This window comes from Gossypium raimondii, chromosome 3, assembly GCF_025698545.1.
Source record: "Gossypium raimondii isolate GPD5lz chromosome 3, ASM2569854v1, whole genome shotgun sequence".
NCBI classification, from domain to species: domain Eukaryota; kingdom Viridiplantae; phylum Streptophyta; class Magnoliopsida; order Malvales; family Malvaceae; genus Gossypium; species Gossypium raimondii.
In genome coordinates, this window is record NC_068567.1 from 3,021,238 (window position 1) to 3,042,352 (window position 21,115).

At 33.4% G+C, this 21,115-nt stretch overlaps 1 protein-coding gene and 1 pseudogene across 1 annotated transcript; both read left to right on the top strand.

The window, feature by feature from the left end:
* Nucleotides 1-2,437: 2,437 nt before the first annotated feature.
* On the top strand, nt 2,438-5,043 carry LOC105796543 (cytochrome P450 CYP749A22-like). The gene is made up of 5 exons (XM_052627958.1): nt 2,438-2,734; nt 2,821-3,044; nt 3,395-3,627; nt 3,765-4,143; nt 4,223-5,043. The coding sequence occupies exons 1-5, from the start codon at nt 2,461-2,463 to the stop codon at nt 4,661-4,663; spliced, it is 1,551 nt and encodes a 516-aa protein (XP_052483918.1). The 5' UTR covers nt 2,438-2,460; the 3' UTR covers nt 4,664-5,043.
* Nucleotides 5,044-17,882: 12,839 nt separating this feature from the next.
* LOC105796544 (cytochrome P450 CYP749A22-like) lies at nt 17,883-20,455 on the top strand (annotated as a pseudogene).
* Nucleotides 20,456-21,115: the final 660 nt, after the last annotated feature.

The following is a 21,115-nucleotide window of genomic DNA, read 5'->3' on the forward strand; positions in this document are numbered from 1 at the left end:
ACACTTTACTAATGATAGAAAACCATAGCCCAAAGCAGAAAACAAGAAGTGAGAGAGCAAGTTATATCTTAAAACAAACACTACTACGAAACCCTTCTCAACATGGAAAACACCACATCAGAAACTATGACAAATAGCGGCTCCACCCATAATCCAAAACCAAGCAACTAACTATAGTGATCACCCTTGCTAAAAAAACCTTTACATAAATCAACGAGCAAGCATTGGACTTCACCCCAAGTAAGAAAATGATCCATCAAACCTTGAAAAAGCTTTAGACACCATCACTTATCAGTAGATAAGAAACCTAAAATAGAGCCAACACCAGCAACACCTTATCAAGACCAACAGCTAGAAAAAATCTCAATGGAACCGATATCAAAGGAAACTCAATGTCATATCGGCTTCCATAAAACTTTCAAACCACCCCACTATAGCTCTTAAGACTGACGATAACCGTACTTTAAAATCACCAAAGCATCCACTTCGAGAGACACCTTCAATCATAACACAATGAATAGACTCAAATTCAATTCTATAATCACAACATACCAAAAAAGACAGAAGCCATTTTCAATAAAATAACAGCCTCAACCGATCAGTAGGCCATAAAAGGCACAAAACACCATAATGCATCATCCAACCTCAGCAACATACAAATTGTTTATCATGGTGTTATAATCAATCTTGGGTTCAAACCCACTATAAGTATATTTTTATTGGTTTCTGTTAAAATAAAAAGACTAAAATACTCAATTAACTTGTGACACCAACTTAGTTAGGAGCTTAAATAATAATAAGTATAGATACAATTGATGAATATAATAAAATATGCATATTAAAATAAAAATATATAAACGATATTAAAATAAAGTTTTAATGGTGATATACTTGAAGTTTTATTATTGTGATTGTCTTAGGTTCAAATCCCTCATATTCATTTTTAATTATTTTTTAAAATAAAAGATTAAACTACCCTCGAACAATATAACTTATTCTAATTATGAAAAATATTTTCGTAATTTCTCTAATCTGAATTGGCGACACCAATTCAGTTAGGGACTTAAATAATAGTATAGATAATATAATTTTTGGCCCTCAACTTGGGAATTAGATGCACTTTAATATTGTATTATTTTTTTCCAATTTTATAACTAAACTTGGCAAGTAAATTCAAGTGGTCATTGAACTTGGATTCTATCAACATTTGATGATGTGACTGGTGTTATTGAAACAAAATCAGATCATTCGGTCAAATTGACTGAACTGAAAAGCGATTGGTATAACGGTCCAAACAAAGGGGTTGAACTGATTGAATCGGAAATTGGTCAAAATTGACAATTTAAAAAATTATTTTAACTTTATTTTTAGATTTTTAGGAATTTTTAATTAATTATTTAATTATTATTGGTCTAGCAGTCGAACCGATTGAATAAGAAATCAATAGTTTTATCTTTTAACCACCGGTCCGATTATTAAAACACTAGATGCGATACTGTGAGATTGTAGCACATCATCACCTAAAATTTTATATAATTTTTTAATTTTCAAGTGATATATGTGATCATGTCACATAATCAAACTTTTAAATTTTGTATGTTCAGGGATTAAAATAGACCTAATTGTTAAATTCAAATGATAAAGTGGGCTAAAAAAATCCTGGTAGCCAATAATAGAAAAAATATACTATTTAAAAAATAATAATTAAAGCGGACCCACTTGGTGATATTGCTCTTTTTCCATAGTTCCCGACAATATTGTATCCGTCTATATGTCTTAAATATGCTGCAACCAGCAAAATTTGTTTTCTAATATTTGGCAATTTTTACTTGCAAGACAACGATGAAAAACACTTAAATAATCAGTACAGTCCTCCTCAATAATTGTAAGTCGTAATAGACCTGATATTTTGGCTTATAATAATGTCTCACATTTACTTTCATATCTAATCTTGATGTTTTTAACAATAGCGTAGAGTAGTGGACATGCTCTTAAATTAATAATAGTAAAATTATATTTTATCCTTAAAAAAAATAAAATTTAATTTAATTCAATTCTTTAAAAATTATAAAGATGTATACTATTAAAAATTATATTTTGTTTATTTACGTTATCACGTGTTACCTGTGTAGAAAATGAAGATTTTGACAATAAAAAAGAATAGTGTGGTGAGAATGGAGGGTTAGAAAGGAATAATGCTTCATTATTTTATTCATTCCCAAAAAGAGGGATATATGATATAAGTAAATGCAAGGAATGAACGCGTATAAAATTTAGACATGTTACTTATCCACCTGAATGGCATCATAGACTGGTGTTTTGGCTTTTATAATATTAATCTCTCACATATACGACCAACCTACCCTGAACATATGACGAACCCATTTGCGTCATTGCAAACGCAATTTTGGTCCTTATGCTATAATAAAGGAGGAAATGGTTCTGGTTTAGAGAAGAAAAATGAATGCGCTGATGATGCTTCTAATTCTTGCTCCATGTTGCTTCTTCTTCATAGCTTTAATAAAGTTACTTTATGATTACCTATGGATACCCCTCCGTATTCAGCATATGCTGAATTCACAAGGGATCAAAGGACCTCCTTACAGATTCATCCATGGCAACAACAAGGAAGTTACCAAAATGAAACAAAAAGCTTTAAGTAAATCTGTGGGCTTGACAGATGATTTATTTCCCAAAGTACAGCCACATATTTACACCTGGACCAACAGATATGGTAAGATCCATGCTTGTTTTTTTCAATATGATTTATAACTTGTAGTTCTAAGAAAAGGTAGACCCTTTTTCTTTTCATGTTATTAGGGAAGAATTTTGTTTATTGGAACGGTGCTCGAGCTGAATTGGTGATTTCAGAGCCTGAATTAGTCAAAGAGGTTCTGAAAAATAGTGAACAAATTTTTCAGAAAAAGAAACTTTCAGATATTGGTAGGAAGTTCTTGGGGAATGGGCTTATATTCATTGAGGGGGAAAAATGGGCAAAGCATCGAAAGCTGGCCAATCACACTTTCCATGGGGAAAGCCTAAAGGTAAGTCTTCCAAATATATAAACTAGGTGTAATTAATTTACAAGAATTATACATAGACTACAATATTTTGGTAAAATTTTGTATTGTTAGCTAAGGATAAATTTATTATGGACGTTGAATTTTAGACTTAATGTTGTAAAATAAAAGATTGAGTAAGAGATTTAAAAAAATATATAATTTCATTAAAAAGCACTCTTTTAACTTATTGACTTGGATTAAAATCTAGTTTGAAAAGGTGTTTATTTGTCAAATTTTTTAATTTGAAATCATGATTTTGTCTTAAAAAGTGTTTTTCAGACTCCAATTATATATGTCACTACTACTTACATATAGGAGGATTGTTTGGGCAGAACATGACTCCAGCAATAATTGCTAGTGTTGAAACAATGCTAGAAAAGTGGAAAGGCCAAGAAGGCAAAGAGATTGAAGTGTACCAAGAATTTAGGTTATTAACTTCAGAAGTGATTTCCAGAACAGCATTTGGTAGCAATTACATGGAAGGGGAGAAGATATTTGCCATCTTGAGAAAGTTGACAGTAATTATGAGTCGAAATCTTTCCAAGACTAGAATTCCTTTGATCAGGTATCTTCCCTCTACGCTTAATTAATCCCAACTTTTACCTTGATTTCAACTAGCTTTTGAATGCAACTTTTAGACTTTCATTCCCCATTGATTTGGTTTTCTCCTTATATATAGCTGACCCTGGTTTGCTTTTGCAGCAAGTTGTGGAAATCTGCTGATTTGCTAGAGGCTGAAAAACTTTCAAAAGAAATAAAAGATCGTGTGATGAAGATTGTTAAGAAAAGAGAAGACAAAGTTGTGAATGAAGAAGTCAATAGCTTTGGCAGTGATTTTCTTGGATTACTTCTAAATGCCTATCATGATTCGGATGCGAAAAACAGGCTTTCCTTGGAAGACGTGGTAGCTGAATGCAAAACATTCTATTTTGCTGGACAAGAAACTGTTAATTCCTTACTTGCATGGATAGTCTTGCATTTGGCAATCCACGGAGATTGGCAAGAAAAAGCGAGAAGAGAGGTGATTGACATATTTGGTAACCAAAATCCACATCTCGAAGGCATCGCGAAACTCAAAATAGTAAGAAAACTATCTAACTGGGAATTCAAATAGCCATCAACATTATGCAATCTAACATATTTGTCTATTTCCTAAACAGATGACCATGATCATCAATGAAACTCTAAGATTGTATGGTCCATCAAATGGCCTGGCAAGAGCAGTTACAAGAGAAGTTCAGTTGGGAAAACTACTCTTGCCTGCTAATATAGATATTCTGCCTTTAAATATTGGACTTCACCGTGACCCTCACTTTTGGGGAGATGATGTGCATCATTTTAAACCCGAGAGATTCGCTGAAGGGATTGCCAAAGCTACCAATTACACCACGGCTGCATTTTTTCCCTTCGGGTTGGGACCTCGATCTTGTGTTGGTATGACATTTGCAACAATAGAAACAAAGGTTGCTCTCTCCATGATTCTACAACGTTACACAATTACCCTCTCCCCTGCCTATGTCCACTCTCCAATACCTATTCTCACCCTTCGACCACAACATGGAATTCAGGTAATACTTGAGCCGATACATAGTAATGCTTGAAGTACATAGCTGCTAAGAAATAAGGGTTTAACATGGTTCATGTATTTTAGTTTTAAAAGATGACATTTAATATGTATAAGGTTCTAGCATTTGCAACCCCTTCCCTCCTATGGTGTGCCCACCTTCATACATAATGAAATGCAAGTAGCTACTTATTTCCAAGATGCTAAAACACACAATCAATAAAGAAGAATATGTCGAGGCAAGTTTTGGGAGCAGTGACTCGAGAAATGACAACTGCGTTTGGCACGCGCAGGTCACATAACTTTTAGCATGTTTGAAAAAAAATATTTTGATTACTTGCTTGCATCTTTTTTAGGATTTTGTGCATCCAATCTTGTGTTTATTATTTAATTAATCTCAGATTGATTTTTCTTAAACTAGTGGTTATACTAAGGCTTGTTAGCGGATTAAACTTTGTGCAAAACACTATAGATGTAGATGTGTTTCCCGTGATGGGATTTGTATCTACTAAAAATAAATTCCTACACTTGAAACCAAAATTAAATTTGTAGTATATAGAGTAGGGTTGATCCCACAAAGGTTGATCTATCCAAATTTCTATTTCTTTATAACTAGAACGTGTCCCGAGCAGTTTTTATGCCCATGACTTGTGCCAACCTATACGAAAAACTAAGGGGAATTAAATCTGAAAAATAAATAAACAACAAAAATAAATTAATAATTAAAATGAAGTAGAAATAAGTAAAATGAAATTAAAATTGAATAAACCGATAAAACAAAAGCTTTAGCTTCAAGCTCGATTTTGACTTAGTCTTCAAACTGATCACGGAGAATGAATTTTTTTTCCTTTAATTAATAAGTCAATTATAGATGCCAAGGAACGAACCTCAAAGCACCTAATTCTTCCATAGTGGTAAATTAATTGCGGGAACAGCTCGACGGCTAAGCCTTATCAAGTGAATAACCTTGAAAGTAGCATTGGTGATTTAATTCATTGGTAGCCTTGCAAACTAAAAGAACCTGACTCAAATCAACGGCCTCAATTGTATGAGTCATTTAAACTTAATTATTAACTTCTTTGATGGATCCAACCACTCACGCCATTTGTCATGTCAATTTGTAATTCAGTGGATCTAATACAACAATTACGGATAGCATCGATTCTCTAACTTTATGTCGTTCAACACTAAACCAAGGGACTCTTCTTGATTTTGATGCTAAAATAACATTGAGAAGTGATCAAGTTTATCTTTTAAATTGGAGAATTAACGAATACCGAAATGGAGAATATAAATACGATTTTAAAAGTTCACTGTTCAAATATTGGATCAATTATCAATCTAAAACTAGGTTAAATTTAACATCTCATAAATTAAAAAACAAGAAAAGAAAATAGTTGAAGGAGAATATTTAATTGAAATTAAAAAAACACTAAAATAAAATCAAAACAATAGTTAAATGATGAAGTTGCTTTGAAACTGGAGTTACCATTTTCGTTGGAGGAGATAACAGAGGCAGTGTGGAGTTGCGATGAGTCGAAAGCATCTGGGTCGGATGGCTTTAATATGTGCTTTTTTAGAAAATGTTGAGATGTTGTAAAAGAGGAACTTTTTAGAATGATGTTAGACTTTTTTAGATCTAGAAAGCTTGAGAGGAGCATAAATTCTTCATTTATTGCACTCATATCCAAAATCGAAAATCCAAATAAAATATTAGAATTTAGACCAATTTTTTTGGTGAGCTTGTTGTACAAGATAGTGGAAACGGTGTTATCTCGAAGAATTAGGGAGGTTGTTGGAGAGGTAGTGAGTGAAACACAATGTAAATTTACCAGAGGTAGACAAATATTCGATGGAACTTTAATTGTAAATGAAATTATCCATTCGATTAAAAAGAAAGATGGTATTGGGGGGCAATCTGATTTTTAAACTAGATTTTTCTAAAGCATATATATGATTGTGTTTGTTGGGATTTTTTGGAGTTAGTTTTACTCAAGATGGGATTTGGCGAGAAATGGATAGAATGGATTATGGAGTGTGTATCTATGGCGAGAGTAGCAGTAATTATCAATGGGTCAACCAAAAATGAATTCAGATTCCGCCGAGGTCTCCATCAAGGATATCCGTTATCCCTATTTTTATTTATCCTAGTGACGGAAGTGCTACATTTCTCGATGGATAAAGCAGTGGAGATGGGACTAATTTAGGGCATTCAAGATGTTATTCCCGTGTAGATTTTTTCTCATTTACTATTCGCGAACGATACTATACTATTCTTGAGAGCAGATGAAGATGAGGTGAGAAATTCGAAGTATATTTTATGGTGTTTTGAGATCTTTTCAAGTCTTAGTATCAATTTCAAAAAATCATGTTTAGTAGGATTTGATGTGAATGAAGAACTCTTATATCAAATGGCTACAATATGTAAGTGTAAGATAAGGTTTTTGCCTTTTAATTATCCAGGGATTCTATCGGGAGCAAATCTGAGGAGAGTATCCACTTGGGACGCAATTGTAGAGAGATTCAAGAAGAAATTATCGGGATGGAAATGTCGTCCGCTCTCATGGGCTGCAAGGATTGTATTGATTAATGTTGTTTTGTCTGCCTTGCTAATTTATTTCATGTCTATATTCCAAGCTCCAGTGACAGTTATTAAAAGGATCGACAAGATAAGGATAAATTTTCTTTAGAGGAGTATAAATGGTAAAAGGAAGATGGCAAAGGTAAGCTGGAAACATATATGTAAGCCAAAGGAGAAGGGAGGAGCAGGAGTGGTGAATCTCATAATTAAAAATAGAGCTTATTAGCAAAATAGAGTTGGAGATTCGCGGTTGAAAAAGACGCGCTGTGGCGAAAACTCATCCTAGCAAGGTATGGTTAGCGCACGCAACAGTGGCGCTTTAGGACGACTAATCTAAAAAATATGTCGATTGTATGGAGAGGTATTGTAGAAAATTCTAAAGACGCTAATTGTAATACCCCTAACCCTTATCCATCACCAGAATAGGGTTATAAAGCTTTACCAGACTTTTCAAAATCAAACACGATCATTTCATAACATTTAGTATACATATTAAAAACTATTCATATAATACTCATATTGTCCCTTATATAGGCCCTCAAGGCCCAAAATACACTTTAGAAGTGAGTCGGGATTAAACCGGACACTCTAGAAATTTTTCGCGAAATGTCAAAATTTTCCTTAGAAATAAGGAACACACGCCCGTGTGGCCAAGCCGTGTGGCTCACATGGCCTGAAGACATGCCCATGTCCTAAGCCGTGTGGGCATTCAATGTGAGGCACACGGCCGAGTCCCAGCCCGTATCCTTACCCGTGTAATTCTCTGACTTGTGTCACATGGCCAACCACACGCCCTTGTGCTAGGCTGTGTGCAAAGTACAGGGGTCACATGTCTGTGTGCTAGGTCGTGTGTAAAAACCTAGGCATTCTGTTTTGAAATTTCAAGGTGCAGGGGACACACGGCCAGATCACATGCCCATGTGCCAAGCCGTGTGTCACACACGGCTGAGACACACGCCCGTGTCTCTGCCCGTTTGGACGAAAATAGGCCATTTTAAGGCCACTTTTCTCACCTTTTTTGACATCAACCTATAGACAGCAATTCAATATACCAAATATCCCTAATCAAGCAATAAACACAAGCCAAAAATCATGTTTTAAGCATAATAAGCTATCACGAAATTCAATTGTCTAAATTTGCCAAACTAACTTCATTCATTGATTTACCAAAACCTACTCCTAGCTATATACATACAAACACACGCATATATATATAATTGTCATTCATAATTATACTCCAAGTATAGCCTTTTTCAATCCATCCCTATACATGCCGTATAAACCATAAAATGTACAACAAAATCTACCGGAGTAATCTAGATAGTGTGACCCGATGTGTTGATTCGAACTTCTTGAAAATCTACAAAGAACATTAAACAACACAAGTAATCTTAATGAAGCTTAGTAAGTTCGTTGGCTTAATACATAAATCTTACCGAACATACCATGACAATTCATTTAAGTAAATCGTTCATTACACATTTCCTGCCAACTACAACTTTAATCGATGAATTCGCTTCTTTGAGCTCAATATCAATAATAACCTAAATTCTTCCACATTAATTCCATATAGCACTTGCCACTTCTTGTCAATCAAAGAACGATTTACGGATTTGAGTACATCGTAAACAAAAGCCCAAAGGTTGCACGAAAGAACATAAGTGCTAAACTGAAACCTATAAGGGTTGAACGAAAGCTCATAAGAGCTAAATGGAAACCCATGAGGGTTAAACTGAAGCTCAAAAGAGCTGAACTAAAACTCAAAAGGGTTATACTAAAGCTCAAAGAGCTAAACGGAAACCCATTAAGGTTAAACGGTAACTTGTATAAGTTAACTAAAGCTCATGAGAGCTAAACGGAAAGTACACACGAAATTTTGCAACAAATGCTGAACCTTGATTTACTTGGGTAATTTACCGTCAATTCCTCATTTACACAGAACGACCTTACTCAATCCGGCATTCTGTTTGCTTCAAACATTCAATTCAATTTCATAACTTTAACAATAATATTATTTTCAACAAATGATATGAATAAATACATAATGTCATTCATCAATTTAACAGTTAACATTTAAATTTAACCATACGAACTTACTTGGGCTAAATTGTAGAATTCGTAGTAATTCGGGGACTACTCAGCTAATTTATCTTTTTCACGATTTTCTTCAGGCTCTTGATCTATAATATAAAATTGTTCATTTCTCAGTATCTAAATCAATTCTAATTCATTTCAGAACTTATGCCCTTTAATTTTTGAAATTACACATTTGCCCCAACTTTTACATTTTTTACAATCTAGTCCCTCATCAATTTACCCATCAATTAAGCTAATTTTCTCAATTAACACTTTATCTAATTATTTTAAGTTACCATATACCCTTGATATTTAGAATTTTAACACCAAACCCTAATTCTTAACCTTTTTACAATTTGGTCCTAATATCAATATCTATCAAAATTACTTATTAAAATCATTATATAACAAAATTAAAGCTTAAATTCCATGATAATTCATCATAAAATCCATCAATCATCAATGGTAACTTTTGAAATTACCCATAGAATCAAAAACTAATGAAATAAGTAGTCGGACCTAATTGTAAAAGTCTCAAAAACACAAAAATTTCAAGAAAAGAGCAAGAATTAAACTTACATGAAGATAAAATATGAAAACCAGCCTTGAGAGCTTTTCAATGGTGTTTTTGGCTAAAGAAAAGTGAAGAAATGTCTAGAGATTCAATTTAGTCCAATTTTAACTATTTAATTTTATTTCTTTTCCAATTTTGCCCCTTGTTCACACTTATCCTTTGATTTTTTTCTGCTTGTACCGTCCAAGCCTTTCACTTTGGGCTAATTTTCCCTTTTAGTCCTCCCTTATTAAACACTTAAGTTATTTAATCATTTTAGCAAATTTTGCACATTTTTCAATTTAGTTCTTTTTAATTAATTAACCATCAAAACGTTAAAATTTTCTAACAAACTTTTGATAGTAACTCAATGACACTCCGTAAATATTTCTAAAATTATTTACAGCTCAGTTTATAAATTTTAGGCCTCGATACCTCGTTTTCAAAACCACTTTTCTTAAAATTCTTCTAAAACACAAACCACCAAATCAAAAATCTTTCTAAAATCACACTTGACTCGTAAATAATAATTAATAAAATTTTCAAACTCACTCGTCAGATTTAGTGATCTCGAATCACTATTTTTGACACCACTAAAAGTTGGACTGTTACACTAATGTTTCTAAATGGGTGGGGAACAAAGCTTTTAGATGGATGGTTGGGAATGGAAGGATGGCGATGTTTTGAGAGGATATTTGGTGTTGTAATCAACCACAAAAAAAAAAGAATTTCCTAGAGTTTTTCGCTTAGCAAGAAAAAAGAAAGGTATGGTAACAGATTACTCGAGCAACAATGGTTTCAGCAATATGAATTACGGTGAATTCTAACGAAGCTTTTAGATGGATGGTTGGGAATGGAAGGATGCGATGTTTTGAGAGGATATTTGGTGTTGTAATCAACCACAAAAAAAAAAGAATTTCCTAGAGTGTTCCGCTTAGCAAGAAAAAAGAAAGGTATGGTAACAGATTACTCGAGCAACAATGGTTTTAGCAATGTGAATTATGGTTAATTCTTTACACGAACATTATTGGATAGAGAGGTTGTGATGCTTCGTAGATTGGAGGATATGGTGAAAAGCATGGAGTTAGTTCTAGAGGTGAAGGATCAGCTAAATTGGGTGCATGATAGTAATGGGGAGTTCACGGTAAAGAAGTTATCTAACTTATTAATTAAGGTTGGAGGGGAAGACATAAGTTTTGCTTTTGAAAAAAATTGGAAGTTAAAGGTACCACCGAGAGTGCGAAGTTTTCTATGGATGCTTGCTATTGATAGATTCCTACAAATGAATTTCTTGTTAAAAGAGGGGTATAGCTTCAACACATTTCAATCAAATGTGCATAGTATGAAAGAGTACCAGAGAGAGCAGATAATCTATTCTTCAAATGCAAATATATTGAAGGGTTTTCGTATAAATTTTTCAAATGGTGGGAGGTTGAATGGAAATCGGTAGAACGATTTGCTAATTTTATTCTTTGTGTTATAATGTGAAATTGTTAGGAATCCGAAGAATGTTATGGTTGCTATCAATTTCGGCAGCTTGCTGGTCAGTGTGGACAGAAAGAAATGAAATTGTCTTCGAAAGAAAGGTGATGACTATGGAAGCTTTGATATTTCAATCCAAGATGAGGGCAATGTTGTGGATAAGGGTTGTATATGATGAGTTAATGGTGCAGGAGAGCTCTTGGTGGATTTGTCCGAACAAGTGCAACTTTAATACAATTAAACCAGATCCTCTTCGTCGATATGGCGCCTTCCTCCACAAGGCTATCTGAATTTCAATGTATGCGGGATAGTAAATGAGAAAGTTGCAGGTTGTGGTGGAGTACTAAGAGATATGGAGGGTGTTGCAAGAGCTTTATTTTCGGGTCCTATTGCAGCTAATGACGCAGATTCAGTAGAGGTAGAGGCAGTGTTTATAGCATTGGATTTGTTGTTATCCATGGGATGGAAGATTAATAGCTCTCTTATTGTAGAAATTAGTTCAAAAATGGTGTACAATTGGTGTCTGAACAAGAATATGAGACTGTGGTCGTTACAAACAACATTTTCAGATATTGAAAGGAAAATTGAGCAGGTTGGTAGTGTAGTATTCTTGATGGCAGATCAAAAGGTAATGAAATGGCTTCAACCTTGGCGATAGTAGGTATTAATCGTGGTGACATGTTTAAAGCTTGTTAGTGAGTATTAGCTTTGATTTCGAATAATAGTTTTCAATTGTAGGAAATGTTTCATTGTGGTATTTTGTAAGTTGTACCTTTGAATGTTGTTCTTGTTGTATTTACAATAGATTAGTTTGAATGAAGCAAAAAAAAAGTTGGTGGGTACCGTGTGCCCCCTCTCTTCACGCCTTACTATATAATAATAATAATAATAATAATAATAATAATAATAATAATAATAATAGACAAGCTTAAGAATATAAAAAGCCTTTACTCATTGCCTAAGATAAAATTTAATCCTCATTAATATCTTAAAGAGAAATCTTTCTAAATAATAATAATAAAATAATCCTAAATTTTAAATGTCTTGTATGTCAACTTCTCAATCCAACGATAAATTTACTTTTTTATATTGTACTCTAACACTTCGAACATGCGCTATATTTATATAGAAAATAGTCAATAAAATACCAAAGTAGTAACATCCATGTCCAAAATTAATCAGAATAAATCATTAAAAAAATGTCTATTAAGAACATTATCAAATCCCCCCTTAATCAATACTTGCCCTTAAACATTTTATGCATTCATCATCTAAACATATCACAATCATCAAAGCCAATTCAATTTTCACAGTCCTTAGTTCAATAAAAAAAATAAGCACTATCAAAATTTTAACCCTACAACCGTCTCGCTCAAGCAAGCACATAGATTAACAATTTATGATAAGTGCTAAAAGTAACATATTTTAACCTCGTTCTATAACATCTCAAAATTGGGGGTTAGAAGTTTTGAGGTTTGTAGTGAGGGTCAGCGAGTAGGTCGAACAATTGGTTTTATTTTCGCTTTTTAATATCAAAATGAGCTTGTTGGTTTGATGGTAGAGTATGTTACTAGTTTCCCTTGGACGAGTGTTTGAATCCCAATGTGAGAATAAAGGAAGTTTTGTTTTAATTTTATTTATATTTTTTATTTGAAAAAAATAGAAGAAAATCCTAAAAATTTCTCACGTTCTCCACTTTCTCTTTCACATCAGTCTCCCTCTTTCGGTAAAGAAAAATTATAGATTCTGATTTTCTTTCTTTTCTTTATTGGGTTTCAATACTTTTGTAAACCGCTGCCTTAAAATCCTGGTGGTGCTTTTGTTCTTCGTTTGATCAGACGTCGAATAGGTTTATTCGGTTAATACTTGGTAATTTGATATAAATTTTAGGTCGAAATTGTTTATAGCTTTAGTATGTTTGCAGAACTGAGTTTCAGGTCGTTAGAGTAAAGGCGAAGTGGTCGGTTCTTGGTGCTCTGGAACATCAATCAGGTGTGTGTTCTGAAAATGTTTAATTTTGGTATCGAATTGCTATTGGATTCTATGGAATTCAGCAGTTTCTAGTGTGTTTATGAAATTGTGTGAATTCGGTAACGAATTGTTGTTGGATTTTAGGGAAATATGCAAAATTCTGATGTGTCTTGAATGGTTAGCGATTTGGGGTTTGTTTTGCTGTTGTGAAATTGCAATTTTAGCTTGTTTCGGTGTGGTTTCTTTACCACATGGGCGTGTGCCGCACACGAGTAGTCCACACGGTCGTGTGACATTGGAAATTTGGGATTTTGGACTTTTTTTAGTGCCACACGGTCGTGTGGCAGCTATTTAGGGATTTTTGTGTGCCTTGGACACACGGTCGTGTCCCTTAGCCATACGGGCATGTGAGATTCCCACACAGCCCTGTTTACTTTGCTCCTTATTTTGACATTTTTGGACAGTGAGTGACATTAATTATTCACACGACCATGTAACTCGGTCGCACGGGTATGTGTCTCCTCCACACGAGAGTGTACAGCTTGCACACGGGCGTGTAGACCACCACACGACCTAGTAGACCTCCACACAACCTAGGCACTACCACACAGCCGTATGGCCCTGTTTTGCAAATTTTTGTTCAGTGTTGAAATTTTGCTCGTTTTGTGTTTCTGTATATTTCAACCCTTGGTTAAGTCTTGGTAACTGTATTTGGGACTCCGCTGCAATATGGATTTAAGTGTGTATGTATGTGTTCAGTTTAGGTAATCAGGAAATGTATTAATGGATTATGATGAATGAGCTTGAATTGCTTACTTGTTGTCGTAATTCTGAAATATGTACAAACGCTATTGATTTTGAAATTGTTCGGCTGAATGTGAGTGACGGTCTCTGTGAGTCTATTAGCGTATGTTGTGCATTCATGCATTTGCATAAAATCGAGGTTTTTAGTTGCGAAGAGAAGGAAGGCTGATTGGGTAGTTCAACTGCAATATTTTTGTACAGCAGTTTACCGTAATGATTTATACATTTGTCAGCTAAGCTACATATTGTTATTCGAGTGGCTTAGTTCCACAATATGTGGTGTGTAGGGTAGATGGGCCTATCATGGTCCTATGTCGTGTGCAGGGTGGACGGGCTTGATATAGCTCATAGGTGGTGTGCAGGGTGGTCGAAGTGGTCTTCAGATGGTTGGGGTGGGTTTTTGACTCGTTACATTCGCTACGCATCTAAATATATGTTTGTTTATGTGAGCATTGAGGTGTTGGAGATATGACCATTATAACTTGATGTGTTTTATCTAATATGTGGTTTGGTATGCTTTAAAAGCACCATGTTATTGAATTACCCATTGAGATTTCCATTTATGATTTGTGCTCATATACTGTTTTGGAATACTCGATGTGTTACTCCGTTTTGTTGATTGCTTTTGATTTCAGACTCACATTGAGCTCAAGTAGCTCACCTCACCTTAGTGTTTCATTCTTCGAGGTACTTTTCGTGTTCGAAAGCTGGACTCGGCATGCCGGAGGTTTCAGACTATCGAGTAAATTGATTTTGGTTCAAATGATGCTACTTAAAAATTCAGTTGTTATTTTCAAATGGTTCGTAGGAAAGATTATAAAAAATGTGGTATGAGTTAAGTCTGGATTTTCGATCAACTAGTTGTTACGGTTTTAAACAATTTATATGTTCCGTTATATCAAGGTTTCGAAATTTTGGTTTGTGAATGACAAATTTATGCTTTCAGAACTGTCAAATGATTCCATAAGAATTACTTCCGACTTGCGTCGAATGCCATTTAAATGATTCCATATGAATTACTTCCGACTTGCGTCGAATGCCATTTAAACTTTGTTTCAAAATTTAATTAAGTGTTATCTAACTTTCTAAAATTACATGCTTGTGACAGAGTTTTTATCTCAACCACTTTAGGTGGTCAATGTGACCTCCGAGATTCGGTCTAAACTTTTAGGTCGGGTTTTAGGGTGTTACACATTCTTAGTGTGTTTTTGGGTGATTATTCAATGTTAATGGTGAATTTTATGCTTCTAATCCTTCAAATTCTTATTTTTATGCTTAAAAGGGCATTTGGGAGTAAAACAAGCAAAAATTGGAGTAAGGTACAAGAGACACACGGGTTGACCCCTTCCACACTTCCTGATATTTAAAATAATCTAGAAATATAACCGATTTTGAAATAAAATTTAAACAGATTCTGAAAAAAATTTTAACAGATTCCCTAAAAATCGTGGTTTTTCGCATTTCAAAGTGCAATTCTGCAAAATTGACATGACCTGCCACATTGAAGCTGATTTTGAAGTAGATTTCTGTCAAGATTGAAGACTCCCAGTTGATTTCTTTGGAGATTATCATTTCTTTATTTCTTTCGGTTATATTATATCTTTGATGTTTTTATTTTCAAGCATGAACTAATTTTCTAAATACATAGGGAGATGAACCCTAGGATGGATTCTGTCGTTTGATTTTTATTTTGCTCAATAAATACTTAGATCTTAATTCTTGATATAATATTTCTAGATTATTTATCCATGTTTGGTGTGCTTAAATCAGAGGAGGAATAGACCCTGTTTAAGAGTAGATCTTGCGTAATTGAGTGGATTTGCATGCAATCCTAGACATAAGACAACATAAATCTATCGAATTAGAGTCAAATCTAATAAGGGAATTCATAGCACAAGTTAATGCGATAATAGGGGTTTTAATTAGAAAGAAATTTCAATTAATCAATCTTGAGTTAGTTGCTCTTATTCTCGAAAGAAATATTTGTATAATCTAGGGATTTTTACAAATCAAGTTGCTAAGTAAAGAAATTGCGTAACTTAGATTGATAACGACAGATGAAACCTAGATGAGTATTGTTTCGCTTCTTGGTTGTTAATCGCTTATTTTTCTGATATATTTTTTGTCACATTCTTTAGTTAGTTAATTTAGTTAATTTTAATTTTAATCAATCACTCAAATTTATCGGTTAAATAATAAAAAGACAGTATTTACTAGTACTTTTAGTCTTCGTGGAAACGATATCTTTATTCACCGTAACTATATTGTTAATTGATACGTACACTTACCTTAGTCAAATTTTTAGTTGTTCACGACACATCAATTCAATTAAGCATACAATTATTAAATTATCTCATAATTAAGCTGCACAACATTAACTTACGTTAAATTGTCAAGACACCAAAATTAACAACCATTTGTCCCATATTTTTGTGTTCATTTTTTTTTCTTTTAAAAGTTTATCTAGAGTGTCACGAGATCTTTTTCCATGAAAAAGGATGACAATCCAAACACTCCACTCCGATTAATCAATTCACCACATGTTGACTAACTTTAGTCAAAATTGTTAAGATCAATAGAATAGCTGAATAGCTTAGAATGTCACTAAATCTTTTGACGTGAAGACAAATGACAACCTAAGCACTTGACTCAAGTTACTCAATCGATCACAATTCTAAGACTTTACTCATAATTTAGGCAATTAATGAGTATTTATTAAATTATTTTATTGATTATTTTTTTCAATTTTTTTTTGTTCGAATGCAAGATGAAACATGTTTTAAGAGTATTAATCTCGTTAAAAATTGCGTGAGCCTAATTTTTTTTTTTTTGGTGAGTGCTTCAGCTAAGTAATTAATAATTATTATTATTTACTTTAAAATAAAATAAAATTCATGTAAAAGAGTAGCATATATAGGCAGAGTATTTAAACATGCTTAATAGAAAATATTCTATCAATTTTGAATCGCTTAAACAATAAAATGATATCTAAATTATATTAATTTTTAAAATTGGTATTTAAATTTTCTTAAGTCAAAATGGTACCTAAACAATTAATCTATTATCTATTTAATTCAGCCAATCAATTGCCACGTAAATATCTATTTATTTTTTCAAAATATTACTAAAATTTGATAAATAAAATTAAAATAGTTAAAATAAAACATCATAAATTTAATAAAATTTAAACCTTACGAAAAAACATTTTACTGATTGAAAAACATCATAAATTAATGCTACCAACAACTCCTAGAAAGAGTATCCACTAATAACAATAAACTTACATGAGTGAGGGATTTATTGAAACAATCAGCAACCAATTTTGACACTTTTACCAATTATTTTATATATTTATTTTTATTATTATTAAAAAATTAATTTAACTCTTTAAAATTACAAAGATATAGACTATTAAAATGATGAAATTATTTATTATTATTATAAAATATACAATTTAATTTCGACCTCCCAATAAATATTTCAAAATCCGCCACACGAATGATCCAAATAAAAAGACGACAGTCAATACAATTAAATTTAAATTCTCACTTAAATCCAAATTCAAAGTAAAACAAATGTGACAGAATGAATCAAATAGTGGGAGAATGTTTTTCAAGAAGTAGAAATGCAAAAATAGCTTCAAAATCTACTCTTACTAAAAAAAAAGAAAAATAAGAAAGAATTTATTATCTTTTATACTATTAATCTCTCACATATACGGCCAAGCTACTCTGAACGTACAACGCACCCATTTGCGTCATTGCAAACGCAATTTTGGTCCTTATGCTATAATAAAGGGGGAAATGATTCTGGTTTAGACAAGAAAAATGAATGCGTTGATGAAGCTTCTAATTCTTGCTCCATGTTGTTTCTTCTTCATAGCTTTAATAAAGTTACTTTATGATTACCTATGGATACCTCTCCGTATTCAGCATATGCTGAATTCACAGGGGATCAAAGGACCTCCTTACAGATTCATCCATGGCAACAACATGGAAGTTACCAAAATGAAACAAAATGCTTTAAGCAAATCTGTGGCCTTGACAGATGATCTATTTCCCAAAGTACATCCACATATTTACACCTGAACCAACAGATATGGTAAGATCCATGCTTGTTTTTTTCACTATGATTTATAACTTGTAGTTCTAAGAAAAGGTAGACCCTTTTTCTTTTCATGTTATTAGGGAAGAATTTTGTTTATTGGAACGGTGCTCGAGCTGAATTGGTGATTTCAGAGCCTGAATTAATCAAAGAGGTTCTGGAAAATAGTGAACAAATTTTTCAGAAAAAGAAACCTTCAGATATTGGTGGGAAGTTCTTGGGGAATGGTCTTCTATTCATTGAGGGGGAAAAATAGCCAAAGCATCGAAAGCTGGCCAATCACACTTTCCATGGGGAAAGCCTAAAGGTAAGTCTTCCAAATATATAAACCAGGTGCAATTAATTTACAAGAATTATACATAGACCACAATATTTTGGTAAAATTTTGTATTGTTAGCTAAGGATAAGTTTATTATGGACGTTGAAAAAGTGTAGTAAAAACATACTTTCGAAGATTTTAACACCATTTACTACTTAGGAGGTCAATTTTAAACTTGATGCTGTAAAATAAAAGATTGAATCAGAGATTTAAAAAAAGTAATTTCATTAAAAAGCACTCTTTTAGCTTTTAGACTTGGATTAAAATCTAGTTTGAAATAAGATTTAGTTTGAAAAGGTGTTTATTTGTCAAATTTTTTAATTTAAAATCATGATTTTGTGTTAAAAAGTGTTTTTCAGACTCCAATTATATATGTCACTATTACTTACATGTTGGAGGATTCTTTGGGCAGAACATGACTCCAGCAATAATTGCTAGTGTTGAAACAATGCTAGAAAAGTGGAAAGGCCAAGAAGGCAAGGAGATTGAAGTGTACCAAGAATTTAGGTTATTAACTTCAGAAGTGATTTCCAGAACAGCATTTGGTAGCAATTACATGGAAGGGGAGAAGATATTTGCCATCGTGAGAAAGTTGACAGTAATTATGAGTCGAAATCTTTCTAAGACTAGAATTCCTTTGATCAGGTATCTTCCCTCTAAGCTTAATTAATCCCAACTTTTACCTTGATTTCATGTAGCCTTTGAATGCAACTTTTAGACTTTCATTCCCCGTGGATTTGGTTTTCTCATATATAGCTGACCCTGGTTTGCTTTTGCAGCAAGTTGTGGAAATCTGCTGATTTGCTAGAGTCTGAAAAACTTTCAAAAGAAATGAAAGATCGTGTGATGAAGATTGTTAAGAAAAGAGAAGACAAAGTTGTGAATGGAGAAGTCAATAGCTTCCGCAGTGATTTTCTTGGATTACTTCTAAATGCCTATTATGATTCGGATGCGAAAAACAGGCTTTCATTGGAAGACGTGGTAGCTGAATGCAAAACACTCTATTTTGCTGGACAAGAAACTGTTAATTCCTTACTTGCATGGATAGTCTTGCATTTGGCAATCCTTGGAGATTGGCAAGAAAAAGCGAGAAGAGAGTTGGTTGACATATTTGGTAACCAAAATCCACATCTCGAAGGCATCGCCAAACTCAAAATAGTAAGAAAACTATAAAACTGGGAATTCAAATAGCCATCGACATGATGTAATCTGACATATTATTCTATTTTCCAAACAGATGACCATGATCATCAATGAAGCTCTAAGATTGTATGGTCCAACAAATGTCCTCCAAAGAACAGGTACAAGAGAAATTCAGTTGGGAAAGCTAATCTTGCCTGCTAATATAGATATTCTGCCTTTAAGTATTGGACTTCACCGGGACCCTCACTTTTGGGGAAATGATGTGCATCATTTTAAACCTGAGAGATTCGCTGAAGGGATTGCCAAAGCTACCAATTACACCGCGGCTGCCTTTTTCCCCTTCGGATTAGGACCTCGATCTTGTGTTGGTATGACATTTGCAATGATAGAAACCAAGATTGCTCTCTCCATGATTCTACAACGCTACACCATTACCCTTTCCCCTGCCTATGTCCACTCTCCAGTACTTATTCTTACCCTTCAACCCCAAAATGGAATTCAAGTAATACTTGAGCCGATACATAGTAATGCTTGAAGTACATAGCCGTTAAGAACTAGAGGTTTAACATGGTTCGTGAATTCTACTTTTAAGAGATGATATTTAATATGTTTAAAGGTTCTAGCATTTATCACAAAGACAAACGACTCGTGGTCATGTTTACTTTTCATCTATCATGCAATGTCGATGAGAAGATACCATTTACCAATTAGTTGGGTTATGAATTCTACTATTTTGAATGATGTTACATACTATAGAAGTTGTGTATCCAGTGCACCAACTTTTAATGGTTCTTTATCTTAGCCTTTTACTTGCATCAAAGTATACGAGCCATGCATGCATAGTCCATCATCCACTCAAGATTAAGGTATATCACACTATGAACATCACAAGTAAATAGATCCATAAATGGATTTAGAATCGATTCTCCTTGGGTCTTATCTGATGTACTGTCAGTCCAGTCAATCACATCTATGTTTTTATCTTTTAGGAGTCATCTGTTCCATTTGAGACAAAGCTTCTCCACAATTGGGCTTGATAGACGACATATTAGTTTCTCAATCGATTTGCTCATTTTCAATTAGACTAAGGACATATTTAGGTTTATCTACTAATACAAGCTATCTTTTCATATCACGATCTGACCACGTGATACCGCTTAGTATTAATTTAAACATTAGATAACCAATGAGTCAACATTTGCTTCCATTTTGCTTTGCATGCAAAAACATTGAGGACAATATCCAAAGGGTATTACTTTAATTAATAGATATTATTAAACCAATTTGTTTGAAAAATACAATTATATAAAACGAACATAGTACACTTAGTGTACCAGATCCAACAGTGGCCACTACAGCTAGCATTGCCATTATAAGCAACATAACTTGACATTTTTGGAGTTGAAATCTTTTCAGCAAAATCAGTTGGGCAACGACTTAGATGATTTTGTGGACA

Bases quoted from the DNA above. Each gene is read 5' to 3' on its own strand.
- LOC105796543 (XM_052627958.1), top strand. From the start codon at position 2,461: ATGAATGCGCTGATGATGCTTCTAATTCTTGCTCCATGTTGCTTCTTC. The intron at 2,735-2,820 runs GTAAGATCCATG...TCATGTTATTAG, and splicing joins CACCTGGACCAACAGATATG to GGAAGAATTTTGTTTATTGG. The intron at 4,144-4,222 runs GTAAGAAAACTA...TTTCCTAAACAG, and splicing joins GCATCGCGAAACTCAAAATA to ATGACCATGATCATCAATGA.